The 18,467-nt window shown below is 36.0% G+C and overlaps 1 protein-coding gene across 1 annotated transcript in view; it reads left to right on the top strand.

Moving 5' to 3' along the window:
* The first annotated feature begins 4,311 nt into the window (after window positions 1-4,311).
* The window catches only part of HERC2 (HECT and RLD domain containing E3 ubiquitin protein ligase 2), a 108,965-nt gene continuing 94,809 nt past the window's right edge, over window positions 4,312-18,467 (top strand). The window contains exons 1-3 of the mRNA XM_070943385.1: window positions 4,312-4,417; window positions 15,257-15,371; window positions 16,654-16,791. Of these exons, the coding sequence (XP_070799486.1) occupies window positions 4,346-4,417; window positions 15,257-15,371; window positions 16,654-16,791 (325 nt within the window). The 5' untranslated portion in view covers window positions 4,312-4,345. The remainder of the gene's footprint in view (window positions 4,418-15,256; window positions 15,372-16,653; window positions 16,792-18,467) is intronic.

The following is an 18,467-nucleotide window of genomic DNA, read 5'->3' as shown; positions in this document are numbered from 1 at the left end:
TATAAGACTATATATGTCTATAGAAAACGTTCAGTAAAATGATTTCATATTTACTTCTGTTGTAGTTCTTAGTGCTGTTCATTCTATTAAAATAATTACATTTATTGAGAACAGACTGCTCACAAAAGCTGAACATAAGAATGGGCAGGAAGCCTAAAAGGGCTCTGCTTCCAGCTATTGAAGAGAAAGAAATGAAAGCAATTCCTACCTTGATTCATAAGCATGAAAAGATTGGAATTGCAGTCTCATGCCTATTAGAAAGAGAGATTTGTGTGAATCTTACTCATTGGAAAGTATTTCTTTGAAGGCAAAACCATAGTGCTTCTGAACTGAAGAACAATGGCTACCAGTACTTCAAGGAATATTTCTGCTTTGTTCCTATAAAAATTGTTTTTGTGTTAGCTTCACAGGTGATACCTGTATCCACTGCTCAAAGGAAGCAAGATTATTGTAGCTGGGTCTCATTCTATAATTAGAATGCTTATTTTTAGTGCTTCGAATAATGTTGGTTCTAAGCACCATTATACAGCTAATTAAAATAGCTTGTGAAGCTATAAACATTATCTATTCTAAGAACCTTACTTTCAGGAAAATGTGGATGATTTTTAGATGAATTAAATATTAATACCTTTTCTTAAGTTAAAAGCAGACTGCAAGAGTTTCACATTGAGAGATATGATGTAATCCTATCTTAACCCAGACTTATTCAGAAGGTCCAAGAAAGGAAGCACTTGATCTTCGAAACATGTTTGCTGTGATAATAATTCTAGACTTACATGGGACACTTCAAGAATGCAGTGGGCATTTTCAACTCTTCTCTGTAATTGGTCTTTGAACCTCCCATACTACTATTTCTCTCTCAATTGAATGGATATAGGAAAATAATCTGATGGAGGCAACAATGGAAATGAAAAATTAAGCTCAACATTTGTCTCACAAATGTTCCTGAATCCATGAGAAAAAACATATATGTGTGATTCAACATATAGAGGATCCCAATGGTGGCTGATAAAAAGCTCCCTAGTTTTTGTATATTTACATTCATCCATCATCCTGGTAAAATTCTGTATTAGAAAGGGATAACTAATTCTCACTAACTAGATTTAAGACTACTAAGGATAGCTGGATGAAGGTTACTTTTAAGAGCAATATTATTTTTAAAAATAAATTATAAATTCATAAGAACAAAAATGTGTAGAATGCTTAAGTGTAAGTGTGTGTGTGTGTGTAATTTCTGGGAAAATGAAGAGCAGCATGATATTTTTAAAATTAGTAAATAAAAAATGCATTGCTTGTGTTTGACGTTATCATGCAAGCTATCTAACAAGTTTTAATCAGTCCATTTTACTTCACAGAGTAAAGGGGATAATATTTACAAATGAAAAATGTTAAAAATACCTCACCAGAGTTATGTAAATGAAGGTTCAATCATCCAGGCCAAAAGTATCTGAATAGGTTAAATCATGGCAACTGGACCAAAGTTTCACCAGAGGACAATCTTTCAAGGAAATCTCAAATATGTTTGAAAAATAAATAGTTCTCATTCTGATGAGCGTAGGGAGAGAAATTTGAGGACTTAAATATGTAAGACTGAAATTGTTTTAACATTAACAGAAGTGAGGGATGAGGGGAACATATATGCATTAAGATTCCACAGTTGGTTGAAGTCATACATATAAAACTTCAGGGTAGGCATTGGAGAGAATATTTTAGCAGACAGTATTTCAGAGTACAATATTTCAGAGCAGAAAAAGTTGTCAAAAATACTTCCTTTCTAAAATATTCAGCTGACAGTCTAGATGAGAAAGTGCAGCTTGATTACGCAGACTCTACGGTTCAATGTGTATTTGGGTGATAATTGGGCTTATGGCAGTGAGAGTGCCTGGAAGGCAAGCCTGATGTGTGGGAGATACACAATCATGCAAAGAAGTATGCAAGATTAAAAAAACACATCTGTATCAACCCATTTAGCATTACCAATTTATCTTTGAGAGTTATGTCCATGCAATTGTCAAATAATAACAGCAAAACAAAAGATAGGAACAGTAGAAACTTCTTAAAAAGTGTTAACTTTCATGACTGATCACTAACAACATTCAACATTCCAAGCACAGTTGCCAACTTCACAGTATCTTATCCCAAGTTTATGCGAGTGAAAAAAATGATCACCACATTAAGATTCTGTATTGAACCTTGGGTTTTGTTATTTCAGAATTATACAAACCCCAGAGCTTAACATGCAACTATAAATTAATATTGCATTTTCTGAGTCAAAAGCCTCGATGGTGCAGCGGATTAAAGTGCTGTTAAGTGCTAGCACTTAGCTGCCAGCTGCCTGCAATTAGTGCAAGTTCGAATCTCACCAGGCTCAAGGTTGACTCAGCCTTCCATCCTTTCGAGGTAGGTAAATTGAGGACCCGGATTGTGGGGGCAATAAGCCAACTTTGTATAGAACAACACCGCTTAGGGCCCCCCCCCCCGAAAGCCCTAATAAGCAGGTATATATAGAAAAAAGTATGCAGGCTATTGCTATAATGCATTGTAAGCCGCCCTGAGTCTACGGAGAAGGGCGGCATATAAATGGACAAATAAATAAATAAAATGCACGCTTCTGTAAGAAAGGCGATCCCTATACTATATATAAAGTGCACTCTGAGGAACTGCCTTAAGCGGCATTACTACTGCAATACAAAACACAAGACAAAGTGGCCGTTCAGTGGGTCTCTTGCAGCGGGGTGGGGAGAATGAATGAATCGATGGAGGGGGAAAAAAAAGCAAAACCAAGGCCAATTTGGACTTAGCCCTTCTCTCCCTTTCCAGACTCCCTCGGTTCCTTCCGCAGCGCCCTTTATACGCACAACACAACCGGCGCTCTACGGAAAACAGAAGCATCTGTGCCGAACCCTCTCTATGATCCTCTACGGAAGACGAAGTGTCCCGCCTCCTCAAAGGAGATTGGTGGGATCGTTTCGCTGTGCTGTTTCCCGATTGGTCCATAGGAGAAGTGAATCTTACTCCTCTATCCGGTTCGGCCAGGGTGAGTGGGTGGGAGGGGGGAAAATTAGCTGCTGGCGGGGTGGGAGGTGGACGGGCCGGTCGGAGCGGCGACGGACGCTGCGGGCTTAAGCCGTCCCTTCCGCGAATAAGGAGGCCCGACGGAGGCTGGCTGGGTAGCTGAGTGAGTGCGGGTGCAATCCCGCGATTTGGGGAGGGGGATTCGGGTGGCCAGAGGCCTCGCCTCCCCCACCCCCTTGGGGTCGGGCCTCCCTCTGCATTGCCAAGGGAAGCTGAGGCTGGTGCATCTGTTTGGGGGGCGGCGGGAGGCGGTTGGCGGAGGGGCGTCTTTGGTTGTCAGGAGCAACAACACCGTTGGAAAATAACCGAAGGCAGGCCAGGAGCTCATCCCATATGAAAGAGCGAACGGGAGGCACAGAAAAGGCATGAACGTGACTTTCATCCTAAGGAGCCTTTTGGGTTTATTTATTTTTTTTTAATAATGGGAGATTCAGGATAATTTTTTATTTTATTTGAATATTGAAGGCTAGTATCTCTGTCAATATTTCCAGAGTTTGGTGTGGTCTTGTCTTTTCCCCACCCCATAGTCCTTCCCTAACAAAATAATTACAGGACAAGTGAAAAAGGTTCTCCAAAAATGTAAACACCATCAACTATTATGTTGCAGCTTTGGAGGTTGCTGTCCAAGATGGCACTTTCTCTTCCCCTGCCACACGTGTATGTGCTTTGGTTAGCAAAAAAAGATTTGCAGCTTAAAATAGCAAAACAAAAACCAACCCACCAAATAATGCATGATAATAATAGGTGCAGCCTCTCATTAAAGTGAATTAGATTAGATGATGGGACTGGAGAATAGATGCTGTGGATTGGTGGAGTTGAAAGTGGTTTTAATTCTTCCAGGCATCACTTTTTCAGGATGAGCAGGGATGAATGGTTTGGTTTTGTTGGCTTGCATAATTGTTAATTATTTATTTCACGCACCAATTATAAGCCTGAATGATGAGCAGCAGCAGAAGCTTCTGAAAATATAGTATGGTGCAATAGAAGTGGATGTTTTTCACTCTAGCTTTGGGAGGACTCTTGTGTGATATAAACAGACCTCTTGTCAACAGAGTACTAATGATCTTGTTTCCCTGCTTACAATATATACTGTACTGGATTGCTGTAACTTGCTGTAGTGAATGGTTGTTAAGAAACCATGACATCATCTGGGGAGAAAATATGTGCAAATACACTTGAGAAGATTATTCTGTCACTCTTAGTAAAACATATGTGCATATATATTGATAGGTTGCCAAGCCAGGCAAAACAGTTATCTGGAAAAGAGAAAATGTCTTCTGAATCCTTTTGTTTGGCTGCTCAAATTAGATTTGATTCCAAATGGCTGAAGACAGACTTACAGGTAAGAACTCCTCAATGCTTATATTTAATGGTTATGTAATATGACAGCTTTTGTTTTGGAAAGCAATGCTTTTGGCAATAAAAAAAACCCCTTGAGATTGAAATTAGCTTTTTCTATTGAAAACTACCTAATTTGCTCAGGAGAAATAATGAAAATTTACCTTTGTCATAGTCATATATTAAAAGTTGAATTGTATTAAATGTATTGTTCCTAAGAAAGTAGATTTAATAAGACTATCAAATATTGTAATAGCTTGCTCTCTATGACAGATTTGAACTATATGGAGGAATTGTATAGTCTTCCAGATTAACACTAGAGTAATAGAGTCAAAAAGTTACTTATTTTAGTTTTGAATTTTAATTATTTAAATTATGGACTTGTTGGTTAAAAATGAAAGTGAGTAGGGATAAGTAGTCAATTGACCTTCGTATATTGTAAAACAAGAATGTGTCCAAAATGAACTTCTCCTTTAAAAAAAAAAAGAAACTTGAACGAACACATAATGTTTTCAGATTTTGCCAGACTATTTTATTTGGGTGTGCTTCAGCTGAACTGAAACTTGAAACATTTTAAATGTTCCAGATTTGGTCAAGGTTTTGCCTGATGCATCCCACTTTTTTCCCCCCTGTTGTACACGCCTGTGTGCTAGCTCACCACCTCAACCTCAAGGATTTTGCATTATTGGTGGCCTCTAAGAAGAGGTAGAAAAAGATTTAGGAAGCTATAAACCAGTTAGTTATGCTATACAGTGGTGGATAGTTAACTTGCTGATTTTCTTCAGCAACTTACTTTCTCTACTTCCCTTCAGCTGCAGCAGCACATGTCCTTGGTTTCATGTCTAGCATACTCAACTAGTCTGCCTGCTGCTGCTCTGAACTCCTGAGTACATAAAGCCAAGGGCACTCCCTTATGTAATTAAAGGAAGGTAGGGCAATGGGAAGGCTGGTAGATATACTGTGCTTGTAGCCACGGATTTTGATAGTGGCAGCTGTTCTACTAATCCATGTTTCCTCCAAATTTCTGCTAGTTTGTTACTTCTCCTTAGCTGCTGTATACTGCTGTGTATTCTTGTTATTTTCTTTACCCTTTCCCATATAAGAGATTTCACACTTTTATATAGAATGCACAATACAGGTAGTCCTCAACTTATGACCATGACTGAGCCCAAAATGTATGTTACTAAGTGAGAAATTTGCTAAGTGAGTTTTGCCTGATTTTACAACTTTCCTCACTCCATTTGTTAAGTGAATTGCTGCAGTTCTTAACTTAGTAATACGGTTGTTAAGTGAATCTGGTTTCCCCATTGACATTCTTGTCAGAAGGTTGCAAAAGAGGATCACATGACTCCTGGGCACTGCAACTGTCATAAATGTGAGTCAGTTGTCAAGTAGCCGAATCTAAATCATGTTACCATGGGGATGCTGCAAAGGTTGTAAATGTGAAAAATGGTCATAAGTTAGTGCTTTTTTCAGTGCTGTTGTAACTTTGAGCAGTCACTAAATGAACTGTTGTAAGTTGAGGACTACCTGTATACTTTGTCAGTTCTGTGTCTGGAAAAAAATGGGTGTTTCAGTTCAGACATGGACTTCCCATAATTAGTTGTTGAATGCATGGATAATTTTTCACATCCCTACACATTATAGCCTGTATTTTTAAAAACAATAATACATTGATTAAACCATAGTAGCTTGATTTATACATTGCAGTAAGCCACTATGGATAGATTCACATATCATGGTTAACAAATTTTGTTGTGGTTTATACCAGGCAAATATGTAATCAGGCTAAGTTACAATTTAACTTAATATTAAGACTTTTTTTCTGATTGAGGATCAGAGCAGAATGTTCAAGTTCCTTTCTATGGATGGAACAGTTTTGATTTTAGTTTTCTTCCTTGGGTTTTCCTTCTTTCTACTTCCCCTCATAGTGTGAATTACAGCAGGTTGATCAGGTGAGTTTTACTGTTTATTTGTGAATATATTGTGAAGATGCTCGCCTCCCACTCGGAAGGTTGAGAGTTCAATCCTAGGTAGCGACAGATGTTTCTTTTCTAGGGCACAAAGAAAAAAAATCTGCTGTGAACACTGCATAGTATCATGAAGGGCATCTGGCTAGCTCAGCTCCATCTGGTTGCCCAAATTCTACCCCGAAGAAAGGGATTACAGGGTGGATATATTGTACTTTTGAGATTTCCATATTGTACTTTAGGGGTGTCTCTGTTTTACATCTCTGGAAGTTGTTAGAGGTAGTTTATGGAGATGCAGAGATTTCATTGTATATTTCATAATGTTTTGTAGTTCCATGTTTTCTTAAATAGGAGAAATGTATTTTTTTCCAATAAGGAATATTAGTTTTCTTTCAAGTTAAAAGAGTGTAAGAATTTACATGCTAACTATGTTTCAGGTTTTATTTTTTAGAATACAAAAAAATTCTAGTATCATCCATACTCATTATACATGTTTTGTATATAATCTCCAAATTCCAAGCCAATATAACATTGCCATGGAAACATAGAAGACATTAAGAGGACATGGAGCCCATCTTCAAAGATCAATTGCTGCAGGTTGCATAAAACAGAATTGTGAAATATTTTCAGTAGTTTGAACAAATGATAGTGTTAGAGCCATGGTCAATGGCAGTTAAGCTTGAAAAGTGCAAGTAGTTTATACATTAGCAATAGAGTTTGGCTCTTAAATCAGGGAGTAAAGCAGTATTCTTTCTGGTTCTTAGCTAAAATCAGGTAGCTTTTCGTTCATAGATTTTGTAAGATGAAGTTTTTTTTTTCTAGTTAGTTAATACTATGGGATATTCTGGTCTTCTGTAAATATAGAGTTAATGTGTGGGAAATGTAGTGAGATTTCTTCAAAAATAGGGTAAACTGGGTGAATTCAAAAAAAATTTTTCTAGCTATTAAGCATGACAATCTGTAATGAAAAAAGTTATCTTTAATAGAGACAGGCATTAAGACACTTACTAGTAAAATGAACTTGGGAAAAACTAGGTATTTGTGTAGATCTTTCTGTATTTGCATGATCTTATCATAATATTATGTACAGATTAGCAATCCAGATGCTACACTTTCCATTTATTGAAATGAATAAATAATAACTGGGTGGAGTGTATTTTACCATAATGTAACTGAATGAATCTGTTGCTAGTTTGGATGAATTAGAAAATATTGTAGCTGATACATTATCTGGGGCTACACACACTTTCCTAAGGCCTAGATATTTTTAATGAACTAACAGGCTTTCTGAGTTCTATGTATTGTCTAGATGCCTAAACACTAGAAGCAATAAATAAATCCTATCAATAAATAAACAAATCAGTGGAGGATTATATATAATGGCTTTGATGTTGAGCAGTAACTCCATGGCTCCATTACTGGCACCCAATCTCACCTAGAATTAATCTTGTTAGATGAACCAGGAGGATAGTGTTGAAAGAAGGCTAGTACTTTCAGTCCAATTCCTACCAAAGGTCAGCTACCAAAACATTTTACTAATAAAGTGTAGCCCAATTTAAATGGGACTGGGATTTACATATATTGGATATGAAATTTTTTTTGGTCCTCTCTAAAAGCACTTGTTAATGTTCTATAACTTTTTTAAAATATAAAATTAAATAAGATTTTAATGTATAAAACACTCGAGAAAAATTAGCATAAGAATATTTTATCTATTTCCTGAAAATGAACTTAATTCATCTTACTGAATATTTGTGGTTTCCGTTTTGAAGGTTTTAATGCAGGAGCATACTGAATGTTAATATGACTTACATTGTAATTCAGCGTTGTACCTTGAATGGTTTAAGGTCAGAGAACAGAAGAAAGTCAGTGGCTGCATTCATGCTTGACATTCAGAAGGGCTTGGCTTCAATACTAGGCATTTGCAATTAAACATGGATTGAATAATTGATATTGTAATCAAAAAAGTTTATTGCATATACATTTAAGGGACTATTGTCAATAGATACACTGTCAAGCATGGACATATGACAATTTAAGAATAAATTCCTGTGCTCTAAATTATACCAAAGTACTCTAAGCCGGCTTGTTAAATAAGTGCCAATCAGTAGTATAAGTCATTTCAAAGAAACTCTGATATGGTTTACAACCTATGAACTTGTAAACAATGCTTTCTATTCTTTGGTTCAGCTTATTCAGTACATTTAATGTGGATATGGAAGACTTGGGTTTGGAGTTCCTAGCAGTTATTCCTATTTACAAATTATCTGGTCTGTTTCTGTGGAAATGAAGAGGACAGTTGAACTTCCCTATTCTTAGTTCTGCAATTAAATACTTCAAAACTTTATTAAAGACTAAACTGTAAATTGACTTAATTCTCTGTTGAAAGGAATTATCTAAATCTTATATCAGGAATGCTTAAAATTCATTTATCGGTTTAACTTTTTTATTGAGTTATAAGATAAAATAAGATACAAAATACAAAAGTAAATAGGAGAATGGTGGGGAGGAAGAGGGGAAGAGAAGTGAGGAAGGGTAGGAAAAAAAGAAAAAACATTTGACTTCCAACTCACTCTGTTGCAGTAAAGTAAGGCATTAACATCAAATCACAACTTTTTGTTTTTTCATAATAATATAAACAAGCCATTTCTATAAAGATCTATCAATATAATCGGTAAAACCCAAAATCAAAGTTTCATTCTTTTCCACTTCAAGCAAAATGGAATGCTTAAAATTCATTTAATAAATTTACTAGTTTTTTTAATAAAAGTCTCAATAAATCTCAGGTTTTTTGGCTAGGAAATGAGGCAGCATTCTTTACACTTGTTAGCTAAAGCTATCTTTTCCTTTACATCTTTTGTAAGGTATTGCTAATTTTTTTAAAATTAAATAGTACTGTTTAAATCTTAAAACATTTTCACAAAATTGTAAAAATGAAATTTAGTTTATGTTGAAATAAATGTTTGGTGTTCCCAACATGAAACAATTTCTTTAAGCATTTTGCATGTATTATATATAACACTGTGAACTTTCGTAACTCTTTTTTTCAGTTTTTCCACTGTTTTTGTTGGGGATGGGTGGGGAAGTTGAGATAAAGGAGCCATTGAGGGAAAATAAAAGGTTTTTTTCCCATGTATTTTCTGCTCCCCTCCCCCTTCTCTAGGTCTTCACATTTCACAACTCAATATGAAAAACAACTATAAAACAGTTTACAGCTTTAAAAGTACTTCTCTTTTAGAGAACAATTTAGGTATTTATGTATTTATTGATATGCCACTTTCTGTTGAAACGAGGACCTAAACTTAGTTTTAGCACCATGTAAGTGGCATTATGTGTACTAAAATCCTATGTCATATGGTTATTTATAGTATAGCTTCTGTGTACACTTGGTCGTCAGTGCTAAATGTCATCTTATTCAGAAGAGAGAAACTAGTATGTTGTAATGTTAATTGCCATGTAATTAGTTCTCACTTTTTTCTATATGCTTTTATTATTTATTGAGGAATGACACCAGCCTATAGTAAAATGCCTGTGTATGAACCATCATAGAGTGGAACACATGATAAGGTGCAAACTGGTACTGGATGTGTTTACATTTCATCATTGATTGATTGATTGATTATGTAATATCAAATTGGTGTTGACTCTTAGTGACCACACACATATTCTACAGGAGAATCTACTAATGTATTTCATTGTGTCATATAGCAGATAGGTGACTACCTGAAATATATGTGAGAGAAAAAATCATTATTTTAGCAACTGTTCCAGACAAAGTTCCCTGTTTTCAGCAATAGGTAGGAAAGACATCTCTTATATTTGGGATGCATTTTGAGATGGGAAATAATAACAACATGAGATACTGAGATGCAAAAAAAAAAAATGGTTGCAAGTAGCATATGAATGGATGCAGATAGGGCCAAGAAGGGAAATTCTTTAGATGTTTGTATCTTTGCTGTTCCCACTAGATTGCAGCATGACACTCATAAGTTTAATGCATAGTTTTTGAATTGCATATATCTTATATGACCTTTTAGCATGTCAGGTTATAAAAATCAAAAGTAGCTTGGACTTGTTTATCATAGCTGTTCAGACAATCTGTTGAAGAACAGCTAGTTAATAATAGTTTAATTCTGTTGAAAGATCAAGTTCACTGAGAGAAGATATCCAAACATTATTTTGAAAGAATTTAAAAACAGCTAAAGTAATATATCACCTTGAGTATATATTTTCCTTGAATATATTACTGTAAATAGATGATATGTAGAATATATTCCATAGGGAAACAGTTCAGTCCTGGAACATTATATTTTCCCCCCTCAAACATCCGGGATATTTCTCAATGCTATTCTCTGTTATTTAAGAAACATTTAAGTCTGGGGAAAAACATGCTTGAAAAAGAATGGAATTCTAGTCTTCAGGAACCAAATTGCTCGTAAATATGATGTGTAAAGCATCAAGAATTAAAATTCATGGAGGTAGCAATGTGTAACTTGTTTAGTATCACAACAAAACAAGATTAATTTGCATGCTTTGTAGCTGCTGCTAAATTTTTGAGTGCTTTGAAAGTGTTCCATAAGAAAGCAAGAGCAATTATACCTCATCTTTTTGAGTTGTACTTGGAAATATAAAATCTTCCTAAATCAAACAAAAGGAACTCTAAATAAATACAAGACATAAAATGATCTGTGAACAGACTTCTTCATGCTGAGTTCACAGATAAGCTAAATTCTAAAATGAAATATTAAATCCCAAACTAATTTAAAATAAGGCTTTTCAGAATTACTGGCCTTCTTTTCCTGTGTTGCATTTTTTGTTGGAAGAGAATATTTTTCTGAGTTGGTCTTCTATACACAGCCTGTGAATTCAACTGATGCACGTAGATATGCTTCCACTTTAATATGCTCTTGGAGTTTCTTTAAAATGGATGTTATATTATGGAGACTCTAAATTAGTGTGCATGTTTGGAGTTTATAGAATGATATGGAAGGTATCTTACAATTATTCCGGTGAGCCTCTGATGAAGTTGATTGGCTGTGATGATCATCATTTCAATTTGGAGAATAGCTGGTTTTGAAGGACTTTGTGAAATTCTTTGTGAAAATACATACAAATCCATTTCTTCACTCAAGCCTTTCCCTAAAACAATTTTATATCCCTGTGCTGGGTTATTAAATTTAATTTTTTAATATTTAGTATTTGAGAGGTTGCCACAAAGAGGACGGGGTTAACTTATTTTCCAAAGCACCAGAGGGCAGGACAAGAAACAGTGGATAGAAACTAACACGGAATTAGAAACTTCCTAACAGTAAGATAATTAACCAGTGGAACAGCTTGCCATCAGAAGTTGTGGCTGCTTCATCACTGGAGGTTTTTAAGAAGAGACTGGACAGTCACTTGTCTGAAATGGTATAGGGTCTCCTGCTTGAGCATGGGGTTTGACTAGAAGACTTCTAAGGTCCCTTCCAGCTCTAATCTGATTGAATATTGGTACCATAAACAGTTATGCTGATGTTATTGGTTGGCTATAGCACTTGCATTGTATCTTCGTTGGCCAAATTGGAAAGATTGTGCCATTAAAGATGATCTTTACATATAAATAATTAGAAAATGTTCACTTTGGAATATTTGAATCTAATATGCAAAGCATGTGCGCGAAGCGAACCGGTGGTAACACCGGTTGGAACCCACCACTGAGCTTTCTTTTGCCAATTGGGCCTGCAATACTTGCTGATGTCATCGATCCATCTTGTTTGAAGTCTCTTTTTCTGGATACTTTTTATCAAGTGGAATCCATTCTATGACTGCCGTGGTCCCCCTGCCATCAGTTCTTCTTGCTATGTTTCCAGCCCATTTCCATTTCAATTACTCTCTTGACGATATCATATATTTTCATTTGTTCTCTAATCTATGTGCAGGTCATTGTATCTTGTCTTGGAATGTCAAGCATGTATCTTTCCATGGCTCAATTGTGAGGTTAGTGTCCATGTTTCACTGGCATATGTTAGAGCAGGTAGCACATACTGATTGAAAACTTTTCTTTTCAGGCATAGGGGGACATTGTTCTTGAAAATTATGCTTAGCTTGCTGAATGCCTGTCAACCACATTTAACACATCGTTCAATTTTCTTTATTGTATCACCTTCCATTGGCCAAGGTATATGTAGTGGTCTGCTACGTCTAGTTCTTCAGATATAAAAAAAATTCTTTCTTTGGTGAACATAACCTGGCTCTTTTCAGGTTTATTTTTAAGCCAAATGATTCTCCTGCTTTGTGCAACTCTTGTATGTGTCATTGTTGCTCTTCTGGGTCTTGTGAGAAGAGAAGAATATCATCTGCAAATCTTAAGTGAATTAAACAGGCTCCTTTGATTTTTATTCCATCTTTTGCCCAATCTAGTTTGCAAAGTACTTTTTCAAGGCAGGTTGAGAAAAGGATAGGTGATATTGTATCACCTTGTGGTACACCTCGTTCTATGTTGATTTCCACTTTAAGACCATTAAGGGAAATGGTTGCCATTGTTTTTAAATATGTTAATCGTAGTACATTTATGTAAGCAGTGTCTACGCCTTGGTTGAGCAATGCATTAGTGATTGTTTATTGGGTGATGGTTCTTTAAATCATCTTGGGCCCATTTCTTGTGTATAAGAATCTCTTAAGTATGTTTCCATGCATTAGGTATTTTTTCTTTTCTGAGGCATCTCAGTTTTGCTACTATCTTATGTAAACTGAGACCACCAGGTTTCAGCATTTCAACTGTAACACATTCATTCCTGGAGCTTTGCCATTTTTCATTGATTTTATGACACTTGATACTTCCTCCTCTAGGATATCTGGCATTTCCTCTTTTGTGGGTGTACACATACACATACATTAATCACAGTCCATTTTGAAGACATAATGTAAAAAAGAGTCTTGAGAGTTAATGAGGTTGATACTATATGGTACAAAGCTATTACAGATTATAGTAGTTCTGTTTTTAGAAAGTAAGAAACCTCCTCCCAGAAGGCAACAAAGAAAACCGGTCATAGAGAGGATGTGTAGCATCCCTGACCATACTGTGGATCCTGGTCAAGCGGTGCTTATATGTCATGTCCCGGATAGAAGGAAGTGAACTTCCAATAATCTTTTCAGTAATACAATACTACAGGATGCTTTCAATTGTCCTGTAGAAAGTGCTAAGGACAGGGGAAGGAAGATGTGCTCGTCTCATATGATGCAGAAAATGCAGGCACTGCTATGCCCAATTCAGCAGCGTCTCACTCTTGAGCGACTAAGCCAACCTACTTGTTAGCTGCACACCCTGAAACTTAATACTACTAACCCCCTCCACAGTTGAATCATTAATACACAGAATTGTATGACAGTGCCTTCCTTTTCTGAAATCAACGATGATCTGTCTTATTTTTCCTACATTTAAAACCAAGCTATTCTTATTACACCAGTCCACCAAACTATCTCATCCCTGTAAGCATCCTAAATGTCATCCTGAATAAGGTCCACTATTGTAGTATCATCTGCATACTTCACAATATAGTTGGTAGCAAAACTTGCACAACAACCATGAGTCAACAGGGAGAACAATAATGGACTTAGGACACAGCCCTGCTTATGCTCAAGAAAATGGAGTTAGAAATATTAGTCCCAACTGCCATATACTGGGGCCTATTAGAGAAAATCAAGAATTCAGTTGCACAAAGGAATAAATCCCGATTTATCTACTAAATGCTAAGGAATAATCATGCCAAACTAAAGTCAACAACCAGCATTTGCACATGAGTAGTTCTTTCCTCTAAGTGCGCCAAGCACAGATGGAGAACAGAGAAATAGCATCCTCTATGGAGTGATTCGCCTGGTAAGCAAACTGAATTGAGTCAAATGCTGGAGGGAGGCTATAATAAAATCCTTTATCAGCCTTTCAAAACATTTCATAATGATGGACATAAGTGCAACTGGACAATAATGTACTTTTTAGGCACTGGCAAAATAATTGCAGTCTTAAAACATGTAGGGACTATTTCCTGCTGCAATGAAAGATTGAAAATATCTGTAAGAACACAAGACAACTCATCTGCGCGCTCCCTAAGAATTTGCCCAGGGATATTACCCGGGCCTGCCTCTTTCCAAATAATAACTTTCTGGAACATCCTCCAGGCAGAGGTAATGTCAAAACTAAGCATTTGCTCATCAGGATGAGGCACAGCTTTCTTGCAGAGGACTATTTGATGTTTCGAATCTTCCCAAAAAATGTGTTCAGCTGATTTAAAAACTCTGTGTTACTGTTACAACACAATGGAACCACCTTATAGCCTTTTGCAACCTTCTGACAAGCAAAGTGGGGAAACCATGTTACTAATTTTAACAATTGCAGTGTCTCACTTAACAAATTGTGGCAAGAAAGTTTGTAAAATGGGGCAAAATTCACTTAATTGTCTTGCTTAGCAAGGGAAATTTTGGGCTCACTTGTGGTTGTAAGTCAGAAACTATCTATAATAGATTTTTTTTAAAAAAATATTAAGCAATTAAGAGAGGTACTTCTGATTTTGTTGATTACATCGCTGGTGTGACCTCAAGTTGTATAAGACTGCGAGTGAAAAATTCTGATCTTGAGTATACCAAAGATTCTTGATTTTTTTTTTTCCTTTGGCATGTGATATATTAAAGTGCTTTTGAAGGTCTCCTTTTTATATATGAGCTGTTCTTAAGATTATATTTAGGAGTATTCTTTAAGAAACACATAGTATGCACTTCGAATCAAATGAATTATTTAGTACGGGCCTGAGATTATTTTTGTAATAGTTACGTTTTAAGATTTATTTTGTTTGTAATAACTGTAAAAAGCAGACAATCAGTATTCTTTTTTTTTCTTAAAGCTTGCATTTACCAGAGATGGACTCTGTGGTCTTTGGAATGAAATGGTCAAAGATGGAGAAATTGTATACACTGGAATAGAAGTTACCCAAAGTGGTGAAACATCTCCACGAAAAGGTAAATTTTTTTATATTAAACATGGGTAAGCCAAAGCTTAAGGGCCACATACGGCCCTTGAATCTGTTTTTGTGGCCTGTGAATATTCCTCTTACTGGAATAATAATAATAATAATAATAATAATAATAATAATAATAATAATAATAATAATAAATTGCTTAAGTTTATCTTCATTTTAAAGTGAGAGTTACACAATATTTGAAGTAAGCCCTAAAATAAACATAGTCCTGTAACAAATCTTCCCTTCTCAAAGCCAGGATTAAAACAACAACAACAACAACCTGCACTTATGTGACAGACCTGCCTGCTTTGTAAGGTGATTGTGCTCACGAGGGCCCTTGGCTTCCCCCAAATGTAAAGTATAGGTGTAGCACCATTCCCAAGAGGTTGCTCTAACATTTGCATTTATGATATGGATCATGTTTTTGTTTATTAATGAAGCTATTTCCCAATTTATATTGCTGCTTTTGAAATAAGCATAAGGGGTTTATCAGAATATAATAGACCTGACTAGAACACAAAGCTTTTTTGTACATAACTGAATGATAAATTTTCTTCATTTCAGCCACATAATAAAGGGCAGTGAAGAGGAGTTATGTTGAAGCTGTTTTAAACAATTCTAAATCAGAGACCCCTTACTATTCTCTACTCACCTTACATGAAAAAATAGTCACAATCTAATTTTACAAAACAGTACTAGTCCCAGTTTTTCTATACTGTTCTCTCTCTAAAATTTCAGATTGGGCAGCCACAAAAATAATTAAAAGAAATTTGACTTTCCATAATTATATGTTGTAATACATCCTCAAAATTAACCATTTCAGTTATGATATGTTAATACAGTATCTTGCAGCTCAATTTAGAGATGAGAAAACAAACCATTGACACTAAGCAGCTCTTGACTAAAATGTGCAAAGAAATAAACACTATGTAAAACATAAAAGTTAAATAAATGGAGGAAAGCTAGGTTTAATAAAGTTTTAATGGTAGTTTGTGTGTGAAGTAAACATTGATTTTCAGAACATGGTTAACAATGCAATACAGATTTTTAAGTAGAAGAGTAATGGAGTTGTCAAGTGAAAGAGGCAATGAGGCACCTGCGGCTGTTATGTTTCTTCTTTTGCCTCTCTTGACTTCCCCATGCAAGGCTGATATTAGACTGAATATGAGGACACAGAATAAACTTTTGAATACTTTGACTGACACTCTTAGATGTGAAAGTAATTGCATTTAAAAAAAAAGATTTTCATAGTTGTATTTGTGGTTTCTAAAATTCTATAGATGAAAGCACTGAAGGCCAGACTGGATCAAAGAAAGAAGATCAGAATGACAAAGAGAGGAAAGACGAAGATGATACACCACCACCTACCTATAGAGCTAAATCAATTGTTGAAAGTTGGATTTGGGGAAAACAGCCAGGTAATATCTTTAAAAAAATGGAACTTAAATAAGACAATTCCCCTTCTCCTTTTATTGAAGATGTTCTGCTAATTTAATATATATATATATATTTAAATTTGTAGTCTAAGCAGTCAATTTAATATGTATTTTGTTTTAAATAATATAGTAAATACTACAATCATATAAATTGTTAAATACTTTCCAAGGAATGAATTCTGGCACATTAGTAGAATGAACCTAGAATCTTGGCTGAGACAGGAAACGTGGTCTCTGATTTTAAAGCAGTATTTCTTTTCTATTTTGTGGTATCCACTGGCTTTCAATATTTTTTTGTGGCAATTGTATAGAAAGACCTTGCTAACAAAATTGGTTACTCATTTGGAAGCTGAGCATTTTATTTCCATGATAAATCTGTACAAGCAGAAAAGTATCTCTTGTTTCTGCTGTTGTTACATATTAAACTAGGAATTCACTCAAATGACCAAACTAGTTCCACGGAAACATTGTGAGCTATTTACCTTGTAGCCATGAAAGTATCAAATGCTAAGTTGATAGCTCCATAGCCACTTGTTTAAGAAATTTGTTAACACAGGTAGTCTTCAGATTACAATGGCAATTCAGATGGAGCTTCCACCACTAAGCAATGTAGTCATAAAGCATGATGCATTGTGATAGCATTGCTTAGTGACAGAAATCATAGCAGCTCTACCATAACATCCAGACCATGCAGATTATTAATTGGGAAAAGGTGGGAGTCCCAATTGAGTTGGCCAATGAGTGCATGGCTGCTATGGGGTGCTGCTGAAGACAGACACTTTGAAGTCCAGATGGGTATGTGGAAGCCACCGGACTGAGTAGTTGGGGTGCTGTGGATAGGCACTCCAAAATGCAGGCTGGTGAAAAAGTGGCAAGAATGACTTCTGACTTCCTGCTAGCTTCCCCATTGACATTACTTGTGGAAAACCAACATGGAATATCGGAAATCACAATCGTATGATTGCATCTTCTATGACATCATAATCACAAGTAGGCACCAAGTGCCTGGTTTGCGATCACGTGATTGTGAAAGATATAACTTTACAGACTGTTGTAAGTCCCGCTTGTTCATCACCATCATAACTTTGAATGGGCGGTGAATGAGTGGTCATAATTCAAGAAATACCTGTATTATACCTTAAAAAGATAGTTATGTTTTCTTTAAATGATAGCTTATTTTGTGGATCTAAATCAATCAGGCCTAGAATAGATGAATTAAATGAAAGAGATTTAAATTAGTGCGGTCCCATACCTTTACCTATTTGTATTCTGTTATTACGCTTGGTTAAAACAATATAAAAGTTGGCTGTGTGTCTTTTGGCCCAAGTCACCTCACAAGCTTGTCATGTAAAATTGATTGAAGATAAATATCCATGCGTTTAGTAGAAGAGAATTCAGGAAGGGAAGATGTGATATCTGTGCATAAACATACATATGCATATCAGTGGTGGGTTGCTACTGGTTTGCCCCGGATCGGGTGAACCAGTAGCAGCGCGTTGGAGGCTCTGCCCACCCGCCCGGATGTCTCTGTGCATGCGCAGAAGCTTCTGCACATGTGCAGAAGTGTTGCACCAGTGCACGTGCACACTCATGAGCAAACTGGTAGTGGCTGAAACTGAAACCCACTACTGATGCGTAACCCTGGAGTTGTTGAAAAG

The sequence above is a fragment of the Pituophis catenifer genome, unplaced genomic scaffold, assembly GCF_029215685.1.
Source record: "Pituophis catenifer annectens isolate HBS135680 unplaced genomic scaffold, rPitCat1.0.hap2 SCAF_4, whole genome shotgun sequence".
Classification (NCBI taxonomy): Eukaryota; Metazoa; Chordata; class Lepidosauria; order Squamata; family Colubridae; genus Pituophis; species Pituophis catenifer.
This window is presented reverse-complemented; position numbering and strand designations above follow the sequence as displayed.